This window comes from Pholcus phalangioides, unplaced genomic scaffold (genome assembly GCF_987345545.1).
Source record: "Pholcus phalangioides strain wild (caught in Gottingen) unplaced genomic scaffold, Ppha-v1.0 ptg000010l_1, whole genome shotgun sequence".
Classification (NCBI taxonomy): Eukaryota; Metazoa; Arthropoda; class Arachnida; order Araneae; family Pholcidae; genus Pholcus; species Pholcus phalangioides.
Window position 1 is genome coordinate 42,584,036 of NW_028301603.1, and position 14,510 is coordinate 42,598,545.

General features: G+C 38.8%; 1 protein-coding gene across 1 annotated transcript in view; it reads right to left on the reverse strand.

Annotated features, from left to right (window-relative positions):
* Positions 1–14,510, reverse strand: part of LOC149081518 (metabotropic glutamate receptor 3-like) — an 84,768-nt gene that overhangs the window by 35,614 nt on the left and 34,644 nt on the right. The window contains exons 2-3 of the mRNA XM_089238454.1: positions 3,398–3,611; positions 357–701 (exon numbers count right to left, since the gene is read on the reverse strand). Coding sequence (XP_089094580.1) covers positions 357–701; positions 3,398–3,580 — 528 coding nt within the window. The 5' untranslated portion in view covers positions 3,581–3,611. The remainder of the gene's footprint in view (positions 1–356; positions 702–3,397; positions 3,612–14,510) is intronic.

The window sequence follows — 14,510 nt, forward strand, 5'->3', positions numbered from 1 at the left end:
TCGATTGCACAATCGAGATTACAATGCACCTAGTGACAGAAGTGTGAGTTTATTTTCCGGTGCTCAGATAAATGTTAGAACGAAAAAGTTAGGGCTTTCCTAGAAACTCCAAGCTGACTTATCCGTCATCTTTGAGAGAATTGTGAGGTCAGTATATTCCTGCTCTAGCCAATCGCTGTTCCCTGTCCTGCATTTTTGTTTTTACGATCAGATGTCATTATGAACAAAAAATTGGTTCTGTCACTCTAAGATGACGGAGGACGAGTCCTCCCGCGTCTCTAAGTGCCTTAGCAATAATAGACTCCTAGTAAGGATGGATGACATCTATGTACCGCTCTATGATATCTTTACTTTACCTGAGGCACATGGAAGAGTCGCAGGAGATTCGCCAACTGTATCGACACGGACGAAGACTGGCCGCCGATTATCCCGACGACTCTGTCGAAGCTCCCGGACCTGTACATCGGCACGGAACCGTCGCCGCACGTGAATTGCTGGCCTTCGAGACCAGATGACCCGTGAGCGTTGTTGCGGGCTATGAAGCCCTTGATAAAGTCGAGTGTCTGCTCCAGGGCATAAGCGGTCGAGTCGCAGCTGTCCAAAGCCAGCACCCCCAGCCTTATGCCTGGCAGGATCGACGGATCGGCGTTGATCTTTTTCAATACGAACAGCAGAGCCTCGAGCTGATGAACACCTTCGTCCTAAGGAGAGAAATAAACGTTTGCAAATTCTGATCCATAATGACTGCAATAAAATTTCAAAATACAGTCGGCTCAGCTTAATCAGATAACGTATAAACGGGTATCCAAATTTGTCACCCCCGGACTGTACCCCACTGAGCCCTCCTGTAAATACGTCACTGAGTGTGAAACGACTATTGAATTGTTCCCCGTATTATCGAATTTTCCGCTTAACCGGATATTATGCACTGGAACCGATGATACCCAATTTACCCTTTTACAATCACGAACGTAATATCGCGTCCAATTGCTAGTCAAATTAATTCAAGCAAGTCCTTTGTATTTCTTTCCCCTCTTTTCTCGCGAAGCTGTTTTTCTTTCCCTCCTCTCTTTATATACTTTGTTAAAGATTCCCCCCCCCCACGCAACATGATGTATCTTTCTATTGTATGCATGTAAGAGCGAACGATAACACGTAGGGTGAGGGCGAAAAGAAGACTCTAAAAAATTATTTTATCTACCTTATCTATTTTGCTTTTCCCTTTTATATTATACATTATTCCCTTCCTCCTTTCTGCTTCTAATGTGAGGTTAGGTTTGGACGAGGTAACCCCGATTTATCACCGATTCTTCAAATATAGGTAATCCAATTCGTTGCCAAAAGCTTGTACGGGAAGTGGTTTTAAGCTGCGTTGACTGCATTGTACGACAAATTTCACATGATTATACTATTTACTGATTTCATATCTATTCAAAAGAAAAGATGGATTCTAAAATACACGAATTCTGAAAGCAAATATCTTTTAGCGTCTAAACTTTTCCAACGGGACACACCAACACACAGCCGCCACCGGCATTCACATTTTTACTGGTATAATGCCGCATTTATAAACAGACATATCCTTCCATTACCGTTGCCACAGGTAACAAGAGAAGTTCCCAACATCGTTCATTCTCATCCCATTCGCGTTCCCTCTATTAGGAGCTAAAAGCAAGAAATCGGGGACCGGGAAAAAGAGAAATTCTTACCTCCTTTTTTTTCTATTTCATCCCTGGTTTCAGAATCCCGGTAAAAATACTCCAACAAAATAAAAGGGAAAGGTATTCTATGGTGAAGGACAAGGTTAGGAAAAAGATCGTGGAAGGGGTAATAGGAATGAATACATTTCCGTATCCCAGAGGCGGGATGAAATACCTGGAAACGTGATGTGGTGTTCATCGGAGAGTTTATATAAAAATAAAGATCGCATTCCTTTTTTCTTTATTATTCTGTTTCGAAGATTCTCGAAACGGTCATTGGTCCCGGGAAATCAAAGGACCAACTATATATGAATTTTCTAGCATAAAACTCAGTTACTTGGTCACCGTTATAGAGATTCTAAGAGATTCTAAGACCCAAAACCTAACCATGATATGTTTCAAATCCATGTGTACCTTCTACGTCTACTATTCTCTCTCTCTCCCCTCCGCCTACTCCCACTTCCATGAAATACAGGGTGGTCATGAAATAACTTTGCCGATATTCGAGCCCCAAGCGGCCGTAAAAATCAATGAAAGTGAATGAAATTCGAGATATGGTTGTTCATGAGTATGTGCTCGAGAATGAGTGGAAAAACAAAACTATAGCTGCTGCCGTGGTTGAGGCCTTTGTCTGTGTCCTGAGTCGGATTCTGGCGCTAGCTGGATTCTGGTTCTGATTCGACTAACTGAGTCTGACAATTTTTTTCCCCTTTCTTTCTCCCCCCAATCTCATTTTGCTTTGTGCATATGTTATAATGCGGCAATATTATAATAATTGTGTTTTGTAGCAACGGAAAGTGTACGCAAAATGTACAGGTAATATACGCATACAGTGTACATACATAAACTGGAACATAAGATTTGTAGTATGTATTTAAATATCAACGTGTCAATATTTTAGAGTTTGTGTTGAGCAGGCCCGTCATCTGTATGAAAAGTCAAAACTAATGAAAGAACAATAATATTTAATAAAAATTCAGAAAGAAATAAAGTAATTCAGGAATTAATTAAAGAAGTAATTGATAATGCCGTTTTTATGTAAATAACATTGATAAGGTTAAACAATATTTCATAAGAGAGAATGCGAACTCCATCAAAATGACGGTTTATTTTTTGAAAAACCCCTACCGAATACGAAACAAGAAATTCTGCAGCTTAGCAGCAGCGCCAACGAGTGCGTACACGCGATTAGCGTAGTGTGACCTAGTGTCTCAATTTGCGCCGTCCCTTTGATTTCCGTTGGCCGCAAAACAGAATGCTGCCCTGCGTCGCTGTCGCGAAAGCTGCACGCGGCTCAGTTTGCGCTTTGCCTTAGGTACACGTGCTCACACTTCTGGTACGACTCGTTCGGTAGTAATTGCCCATGGCGAAAGACCCGAGTTGTGCTCGGTTAGAAAGTAAGAAAATACCCCAACCATAACAAAAGCAGAAATTCCGAGAATTCTGTTACTTTACTAAAATCATTTTCTTATCAGCTTGGATTTTTCAATATACTGATTCGAATACTGATGGATTCGGCAGCCGAATTTGCATTGTTGGTTATTTAATGAGGCATTTTTGTTGTTAGGAGGTACTGTCAAATCGTCATAACAATGAGGTTGGTTGCGAAAAAAAAGTGGTGAAAATCATAATGAATTGATCCAATTATTTTACATTCTATTTAAACGGTACGGGTACTTTCTTTGGTCTATGCTTACCTGTAAGCGTCCACATTCATATTTGGCGTTTCTTTCGTGTATAGGGAATAAAGCGCCAAGGACAATGTCTCCAGTGACATTGCTCACTCTTCTAATAGGCCATTTCATAGATCCAATGGAGTCCACCAGGTGGCAAATGGCAACAAAAAATATCGTCGTTAACCCTGTGAGGTAGTTTGCCATGTAATAAGCTTGATTTCTGTCGTTTCACCCCCTGTGAGACAAAGAAGAATGAGTTTTAAAACAAGCTCACACATTGTCACTGCATTGGCTACTATGTCTATACTTCAGTGAGCCATGCTGCAAAGCGTAAATAAGGAAATAATGGCTATGTGTCCTGTGGTGTACAGTATAACCTCCCGATAACGGACACCTATTTTTATATCAAATTTTAAGCAAAATTCATTTAATATTCCAAACTACGATTGCAAAAAATTCTATGAATGAAGCGTTTTGCAATTTGCATAGCACATTTATCTAGCAATGGTACAGGTTCTGGACAAAAATTCAAAGCATTATATGATATGCTCATAAGATACGCTCAAATCTCTTGATGTACGTATGAATTTTTTGTAATTTAATTGAACATATTGGGTATAAATAAAGCCTCGTAGATACTACTAGCTATAGTCTATCTAGGTGGCTTCGGTATCCATCACTGTAGTTATAGAAACACGCGTGACAAAACAAATTTTTCATTGATAGCATCAATACTATAAAAAAGTATCATATTAAAATCAAACTTTTATAATGTTGCAATCGATACGTTTTTAGACATCATGTTCTAAACTCAAGTAAAATGTAAAAAAATAGCATTTTCAGTGAAACACGTTCAAAGTTTATATTTATCGAATAGTGTTTTATGCAAAAATGCAGCACTGAAATACACGGAACTTCGATTCTGAGCGTCACATAAACAAAAAAAAATTCCTATTTTTGGAATTACAAGAAATGGGGGCATTCATAAAAAAAAAAAAATGCAAAAGCGACATCTTCTTTCAAAATGACGTATTAAACGTAGTCGATACCTTAACCAATCATCTGGCCAATTAATTGCTCCATATGAAGAAGCGCGGGATGTTTCTCTTTTTTTTGGAAAATGTTTGTTGCTATTAAAATATATTTTTGATTGAATTTTTTAAAAAACATGGAAAATTGATGCTCTTTGTTTTATATTTAAAATCATAAATTAATAATACACGCTAAGGGGACATATGACCGTTCAAAGGAAAACTTCTTATTACTCTATATTTCTTGCTAAAAATGTTTTAATGACATTTCAGTATCAATATAGTAGAAATTTCAGTTTTCTTAGTGTGAAAAATATGTGTTTCAACAAGTTTCTCATCTTATTTATACACCGAAAAGCGCCAAATTGGAACGGTTATTTTTTTTTTGGCCATTTTTTTGTACCCTGCGACTCAAATTTCATTGAAAAGCATCAATTCTTTTTATTTTACTCTATAGGCATCTATCAATGAATTGTGGCATGCATTTTCTATTATGAGAGCAGCCAGTGATGAATAAGAAAATATAAACCCCTGTTTTTATGGCACGAATTCGCAAAATTTCGATCATTTTCAACTGTTTTTGCCAAAATTATCATGAAAATGAAATGACTAATTTCTTGTTTTACATGATGTCCTAGCCACTGTAAATGAAATAGACAGATGGTTACAGGTCAAACCACTAGTGTGAGCCTCTATAATTAAAAATGATGGCATAACTCTCAAAATTATCCCGCCTGATTTTTTAGCTTAACCCGTGTTTCAAGGTTTCATGAAAAACATTGCAAAACTTTGTTTATAGTGCTTAGTGGCTACAGTCTTCATAGCAGAGGTTTGCTTTGGTAAGTTTACTTATTGTTTCGATTGTGGAATGATAATTAATCCAATTAAATCAATTTGTTGAATACTGGTTGTTTTATAGCGAAATGTGTGCTTATTATTTGCGGGGTGACTTGATGAAAGATATTTTATATTCGTTACAGGCACACACATACAGATGCCACGGACATTTAGGAAAATGTTGGGCTCCAAGCCCTAGAGACATTGCACAGATCTGATAACCTTTTTTGATTAGGTTAAAAGATTAGCACCAAACCAGGCATTTTCGACTAGACCATTCACATTGTAGGCATGAATTAATAATTTCCTGTATTTATATTTGGAATAAAAACAAAATTTATGCATTCATACTCATTTTTATTTGTCCTTAATTATTTCCATTGGGATCGCATGAATGCATCATAAATTACAAATTATCTTTCCATGAGCAAACAATGACATTGAATACCGACCATGGACAAGGATCACAAGTTTCCCTGTGGAAACTATCGCCTCAGCAATTTTATCTTTTAACTTTCCACGACAGAGCTTTGTTTTATCATTTTAAAACTGTATGCAAATCGTATAAATGATCACATAATCGTGTATAATCAAGCACAAAAAAATATAGAATCATGCATAACACAAACTGATTAAATATCATATGCAATCTAATAAAAACAAACGCATAGTCACCATACTAAAAATAATCGAAAATTGCAACAAGAAATATAATACTAAAAATAATAAAATAAATAAATAGCCACATTTTGTAATGCTCTGCTCGTGATGTTATGACTAATTACACTGTTCTACAAGGAAAAAATTTCTCATATGGAAATACCTGTTTCTAAAGGTTTATTATGTGGGAAATTCAAATCTGAAAGTACAAATTTTCTATCACCTTCACAGTTTTTTACATTATACATTGCAATAATTCAACAATGTATGTTAAATTTAACTGATATACGGTAGTTAGATACAGGGTGTCCCATCAAGACCGCCAAAACTCTGCACAGCCAGATTCCTCGCATGGAATACATAAAAAATACCCAAAGAACTGTACCTGTACGAACCATAGTTTTCGAGAAAAATGCGAAAAGAAAAGTATGACGTCATATCCGGTGCAAGGGGAAAGAAAAGACTTTATTGGAAACATGAAGACACATCTTTCTGTCTCTCTCTCGGGTAGTTGCATATGTTTACATTGGAAGATGTTCAAAATATCCACCGCGCGCACATCGAAGCACGCATGCGCGCGCCGTGGAAAGTTTTCTTTTTTTCCCTTGCACCGGATATGACGTCATACTTTTCTTTTGCATTTTTCTCGAAACCTATGGGTCTTACATGTACAGTTCTTTGGGCATTTTTTATGCATTCCAAGCGAGGAATCTGGCTGTGCAGAGTTTGGGAGGTCATGATAAGACACCCTGCATATATAAAAGCCATTGCAGCCAAGGTTCAAAAATCACTGACTATAGGCGAATTTTTCTTCTTATTTTGGAAATGAAAACATGATGACGCGTTCTGCACTGATGTTTGAGGCTTCATGAATGCTTTGAGATTCATATGCGACCCACAGGAATGGAGACTTTTATAGATACCTCAAACTATAGTCTAAATGAAGTTCTTCATAATGGGAACGTAATGCCTTCTGTTTCAGAAAATGTTTCCCCTATTGGGAAGTGGCCGTTTAACTAAAACTTGCTATCTATATTACATGTAAAATGATAACCCGTTTTGTAATTGATTATGATAATTATAAAATTCATTATATTAAAATAAGGATTATATTGATAACATTATATTGATTTATTAATCGATCTATACAGTGCTATTTTGGCATCCTAAAATTTAGGATCGCAATCTGAGATATAACACAACAGGAACGACTTGGGGGGAAAAAAACTGATATGGACCAAGACGGTCCTGCCTTTAGCAACCCCAAGTAATTATTTGTTCCCACCCATGATCAACTAGACCAGCGGTTCTCAACCGGTGCTTCGTGTGCACTTCCCAGGGGCTCCACGGCCACTCGAGAATAATAAAATAAATCAATAAATTTGATAAACAAACAAAAAAAGAGGCCTAAAGGGTACCGCCATATAATCAATATGCTAAAAAGGGCTCCTCGTGTTAAACAGGGCTCCGCCATAGCAATTATACACTGAAAATGGCTCCGCGAGTCAGAAAAGGTTGAGAACCGCTGAACTAGACCATACATGCTCAACCTACTAAACCACACATGCACCTCGTCTATATTTCTCTGCGGAACTTCTAACGAATCGGTACATGCTGAAATGTCCGAGTCCGCGTTGTGAACCTAACGTGAATCTTGTTTCTGTGTAATGCTTGTTATAGTGCTGCCACCTATTTTTCGAACTATGAGTGAAGTGTTCTGATTGAAAATTTACCGTTGTAGACCTGTCTCATGCATTCATGCCTTGAAGTTCGCGGAAAACCAATTTCAGCATCGTCACTTAAGTGATCTGTAAATGTGCTGCAAGACACTGAAGTGATCTGTGAGGACGTGCCGCTTAGTTTATTCTTATAAAACTAGGTTTTGAGATCACTGGCCACATCAGATGGCTAAGAGGGTCACATTTGCCCCGCGCGTTATAGGTTGAACACGTAACCGCTGTAGTAGTCGAGTGTTCATCGTGACGGATTCGCATCGCGAGAACCCGGATGCGAACCACCACTGTGGGGTCACTATGACCACTCGACTACCACAGCGGCTAAATGCTCAACCTATAACGCGCGGGGCAAATGTGGCCCTCAGAGTCATCTGATGTGGCCTAATTAACTAAGCGGCACATCCTCACAGATCAATTCAGTGTCTCGCATCACATTTACAGACCACTTAAGTGACCAGCAGTGCATTTAAAGATCCCTCAAGTGGCTCACATCGCATTTATAGATCACTTAAGTGGCCTAGGGCACGTTTACATATCACTTATGTCACCCGCGGGGCATTTCGAGATCACTTAAGTAGCCTACGGCAAAACTATTAATTACTTAAGTGGGCCTTCTTCTCTCTGTACTGCCTCCAATAAACCCATCTAGCAGTAACACAGCCAAAGAGAAACCATACACAATATTTTCCCCCACACAGTTTGGAGGGAAAAAACTCTTGAAAAAATCATCTTGAAAAATTATTTTTCTTATAGCGATATGCGTTTTTTTTTTCTTTTCTGACTTCATGTAGAAAGCGGCCATTACTCAGAAATCGTTGTTCGAGGTTAGGGGTCATTCAAGGTTAGGGGGGTTCCAATTTGCTGACTTTTGATGACAAGGGGGGGAGGGGGGTTTGGACAATGCTTACGTCATCGATCACCCTTTATGAAAATATGAGTTCGGATGCATAGGGGCAGAGCTGATGACGAAATTTTGCTGACAAGGGGGGGGGGGGGGTCAGCGTATTGCTGACTTTTGCTGACAGGGGGGGGGAGGGGGGGTCAAAAATGGCTAAAAATTTTGCTTACGTAATACTTGAACGGCCCCTTATTTGTAATGTCAATACATAATGTTAATGCAATATACCTATGGGACGCATCAGCACCTCCTAGAGATAGAAGTCCTCCGCAGTCTGCTTGTGACGTCGGCAAGTACTCCATTTTCCCTCAGAATATTCAGGAAAGAAAAACTCCCTGCTCCGTGCCAGTATCATCGTCGTAGTGCCCGAGTGGCATGGTGGTAAGATGCTCGTCTACCATCGTGAAGGTTGTTGTCAGGGTCCCGGGTTCGAACCATAAGGGTGGATATAGATAAGATATTTTCCCTGACGAGAACTCGAGGCGACCACCGATAGGCAGCGCCTTCACTTCCAACCCATCTCACTAACGGCAGTAAATTGCAATATAGCGATATGGCCAGAGTTGGTGTTTGGTGAAGTAGTAGTAGTATCATCGGCGTGCGGAAAAGAAATGATCGGGTTCAGAATTGGCGATTTCTATGCCCCACTTCCAATCACTACGCGGTATTTGTGGGCCAAACAGGAAGATTCTACGCCGAAATAAGAAGGAAACGAAATAGGATTCTGTGTCTCAAAATGTGGTAAACTTACTAGTAGGTAGTCTGAATGACGTTTATGGCAACACGTGCGGTTGCCTTCTATCTCTAGGAGGTGCTGGACGCATTTGGTTAAAACAAAATGTGGCCGTTAGAGGAGGGGGGGTTGTTTACCGTTTTTATCAATATTTCACTTGAGAGAGAATTTTTGAATCAACATCTCTATTTATTCAGACAGCCTTTGATGGATAAGAAACAAAAAAACTCGTATGTTTATCTGTTTAACTTTGACTATAGGAGAGAATTCTTTGATTCAAGTTCCCGTTAATACCATGAGAAGAAGTCACAGATCAAACGGATATTTGCTGAGGGGGAACCAAGTGCTAATATTTGTACTGTGTCCCAAGAGAAAGAAGAACGAAGGATCTTAAGAGAGGAGATGGTGTCTGTCCCACCTCCACCAAATGTGAAAAATGACGTACGGCGTCCAATCGAGAACAGTTTCGATATATGTCATGTTCGAAGAAAATGTATCTCTCTCTGCCCGGAAATATAAACGCGACAATTCAAACACCAATTTCCGGCTTTTCCTTTTCCTTGCTGCCCAGTTATATATATATTCCAATTTCTATTTTTCCGTTTCCAGGTATTCGTGCTCCCATTTTGAGCAACTGGGACAGACACGTGTTGCTTGATCTTTTAACTCGCCTCGAAAGGGGGACCGTAGATAAAATCCAGTGTATTCAACACGGTGATCATTTTCTGATTATGGAACTGCAAGTAGGGCCCTGGGCAAAGCTGGAAATGCAGGGTCTCTTCTGCTAGGTCCGGAAATGTTTGATTAATCAGGGAATGTATATTGTATAATGTATAATGCAAATTTTGCGGGGTTGCTTCTCTAGGAGGAGAGCAACCCCAACACCCACAGAAATCCATAAAAGCGTTCGCCACCTTTAGGAATATTTAAAGGGCTTGTATACCCCCAGAAATACGTGATAAACTATAGTAACCCCTAGAAATGGGAGATTTTCTGCTTCTTAGAAGTGCGTAGGAGACTGTGCATGAGACTTGCTACCTCCTAAAGATGTGCATAAGACTTGCTGCCCTCTGAAAATGCATATGAGACTTGCTCACCCCTAAAAATGCTTATGAAATTTGCAACCCCCCCTCCTACCTTAAAAATGTACTAGAGAGTTCGTGAGCCTCAGAGATGCACAGACCTGGACATACTGGACCCTAAACATCCGTATGAGACCTGCTGACACATAAAAAGTGTATGATACTTGCTGATCCTTCGAAAACACCTACGAGTCTTCCCCTGAACGTTAAAAAATTGGTATGAGACTTTCTGACGCCTGAAATTTCGCAGGAGATTTGCTGGCCTATAGAAATGAGAAGGAGTCTTGCAGGCACCTAAAAAGATTATGACTTGCTGGCTCCTAAAAATACTATAGACGGCTTATAAGGCTTGTTAACCCCCCTAAAACTGCATATGGGACTAGCTGACCCTCAAAGATGTGTATGAGTCTTGCTAATGCCTAAAAATGCTTATGAGACTTGCTGGCTCATCTGGTCTATTTAAGTATTACGTCAGAAGATTTTCAGCCATTTCTGACCCCCCCCCCCATTTCTGACCTCCCAGCAAATGTGAAACCCCTTCCCCCCATCGATGCTCACGTAATACTTGAATCCCCCCCCCCAGTTGGTAATGAAAATGTGGAAGACGATTGCTGAACCCTAAAAATGCGCACGAGACATACAAGCCCCTAGAAATCCTTCCGAGACGCGTCTCCTAAAATGCGCAATATAATTAATTGCCTCTAGTAAATATTCACCAACTCGGAAAAGTTCCATTTTTCGTAAACGCCGCGTAGAGGTGATGGGAAAAATTTTGAGAGTTCACATTTCCCGTCGTTTTCCAATATTTTCCGTAATTTTTGTTGCTTGTTCAGCTCGTGTTGACACGAGTGGAAGCTGCTCGAGACGCTCCATAAACTCTCCTTAAAAATGCGGAAGGAGGTGAAGGAAGAGGACTTCTTTCTCCTCTGGAAGGAACTTGTGTGTGTCTTATTTTTCCCCCCTTGCAAAAGGAACCGTTCTGTAATAACCAAGTTCTCAGGTTCTCGTGCATCGACCATTGAAGTGCCGTCGTCATCATAACAACGAGTTGAAGTTCCGAAGAAATTTAAAAGTGTAATATTTTCTCGTGCCTTCATCTTTTCCTTTCTTAGAACAGATTCTCATATATTTTTGCTTTAATGAAGAGAGTGTTGACGTGAATGTTCTCATTTTCAAGGACAAGGACCTCTTTCCTCCCTCCTTATTCAATGGAAATTCGCTGATTTAACAAGGCAAAATAAATTTATATATTCGCAAAGGTACTATGCTGGAGAATTCTGAAGTCATTGTATAGTACAGTGGAACCTCGTATATACGACGCTGAAGAGGCCGAGTCAAGACGTCGTATAAATGTGTGAGTCGAATAACTGAGAATAAAAATCACTTAGAATCCCCCCTCCACCGACGTACAAAATATTATAAATAGGGATACGCGTAAATAAATTTCGTATTTACGAAATAACCGCGATAAATGTGAAATTCACGAGATAAATTCGAAATTTGCCAATTTTGACGAATAAACGCAAAAATTTGAATTTTCACTACTCTAAAGCGAAATCTCGATAATTTAAATTTTATCGTTAATTCTCCCGTGTACTTCCAAGCTATATTTGACACGTTAAAAGAATACGAAACTAAATACCAAAATAGAGGAGCTAGTATCAGACTCCGCGCGTTTCATGACTGCGTGCTTCAAATTATTAAAAACACTTCTTGGTGACAACATTTTACTTTACCAATGCTGGGCACATAAAGTGAATTTTGTGGGCGACGTATTCATTAAAGAATTCAAATATTTTAATTCTGTTGTGACCAAGAACAAGTTGACTTTTTTGCACACAAGGAAAATGAGCAGTGCGTATTTAAGCTACCCATTGTCACTGTATAAGTAGGCTATTACTGACATCAAAATCCTTCCCGACGCCTGTAGTAACCAGGCAGAATTCGTGGTTCAAAGGTGTCCTTTAACGGAGCGAATATCATATATTGCTGCTTTTCTCAATAAATATGAAGGCAATTACTCCAGCATAAGTTTCTTAAGTTTTGACAATGAAATTCCAGTTGACTTTCGTTTCCGAGTTCTGTAGGAAAATTACGCTAATCGACAATTTTGAAAGGACCAAACTTTCCATTCGCGCATGTTTTGTGGAGTAAGTTAGTAGATTTGAAATCTTTTTGGGCTCAAATTTCAAGGGCATTTTTTACGGGAAAAAAATTTGACAAATGAGTACGGCAGAGTCTCGCTTATCCCACATAAACGGGCCTGCAGAACGTCGGATAATACGAAGGTGTTAAGGAAAAGAATATTAAACGTCAAACTATGTTATAATTTTGCACATTACGAACCTAATAATCATGTTTACAGCAGAACAACAGAAAAAATTTAGTGAGAAAATGAACTTATATACAGTTACAGAATATTTTTCGAAATTGAATACGCAGTACTTAAAAAACTTCAGTCCTGTGATGATTTTAAAAAAATTTGATTGTAGTCTGCTTTCTCCTGACGAGTGCCGTTTCTTCGTTGCCAAATCTCACCATCTGTGCAGCGTGATTATGTCGATCAATGATCTCAATGTATTTCATTGCAGTTTCTAGAGCCTTAACTCCGTCGTTATGTGAAATTCTGAATGCTCAACAGTTGGTGCGGTTTTTTTTTGCGGTGGGACGTCGGATAAACGAGACTGTACTGTATGTTGGAATTGATGAACGACATAGTATTCTGTTGAAAACACAGCAGCAGAAAAGAAATAAAATAAACTGACTTTTTACACATGGCATCCAACCAGTGTCGTCTTGATGCATGGGTCCGACCGAGCACGGCCCAGAAACCTCAAATGGGACAGAGGGGGCCTCATGAAAATGAGATCTGGTTCAAATTATCGACAGTAAGCATTTCTAGCAAGGTAGAGGGACGGGGGCCTCAGTAAAACCATTTTAGCCGAAAGGATCTATGGTATGCTATTTTTTTTTTAATTTGTATTTTTTGTGAAAAAATAAATTTTTTTTGCGAATAAATTCGAAAATTTATGATTTTTAAAACAAAATTTTGCGAAATTTACGCATCCCTAATTTTAAAACTCAATGTGTTTAATCGCATCTCCAATTCTTTGTTGGAGATCCGCATGTTCAAAACCGGAAAATTACACGAAATAAAGAAGGGTTTATCATGGGAAATTTTGTGAATATAAATAAATATTACTATTTTATTATCACTGAAATATGAATTACTTATATTATGTCTTCCTAACCCCTTGAAATGCAATTTATTTCTGGCTGCACTGGTCAGACATACAATTTCATGGACAGCTGGTCTCCTCATTTCAGTTCAAAAGGTTAATACTGCTTTATGAATCCTGTTACCAATCATAAATGATGGTATTCAAGAAGGAGAAGACAGGACTTCAACATATGATATTTCGATTGAAGAGGGAAAGCCCAGAATCAAGTGTAAATGCACTTAATCAAAAGCTTGAAGATGGTGGATCAGTTCCATTGAATGTGGAAATTTCTACACCATCTGTTCTGAAATGACGTCATTTTTAAACAAATTTCTTCCCACTTATAACTTAAAAGTGGTAAAACCGGGTTCAAGACATTCAGTGGTTTTTACACGGACACCAAATAAAAAACATCTAAAGAAAAACAATTAAGGCTCAAAATAAAAGAACTACGGGGAAAAGATTAAGGAAATAAATTTTTACTGGAGAAACTTACAAATGAAGAGCAAAAACAACGAGAGAATCTTGGAATGGAAGGAAAAAAACAAATTAAGGAAGACTAATTCTAAGGTTAACAAGACCGAACCAGAAGAAAACAAAAAAACCCAAGAAAAACTGTATCTGAAATTAAACCCCCCCAATACGACTTCAAAAGCAAAAGTGTAGAAGAAACGTATCTTTTGAATCATCATCGGAAGATGAAATTGATGAAACATTATGTAATAACGACGAGTTAGACGACGTCGATCTAACGACTTTCATGGAACCTCCTGGCATTTCAACAGAGGGGTCGGTCTAACGACATTTGTCTCATGTGTGTGGTGAGTTCATAAGAACAAAGAACTCTGGTTCAGGCGTCGTTTGTGGTCTGGGTGGATGCACTCAGAGTGCAGTGACTGCAGTTTATTTGTAATTTTTGTAGGCATCGTTAGGTTC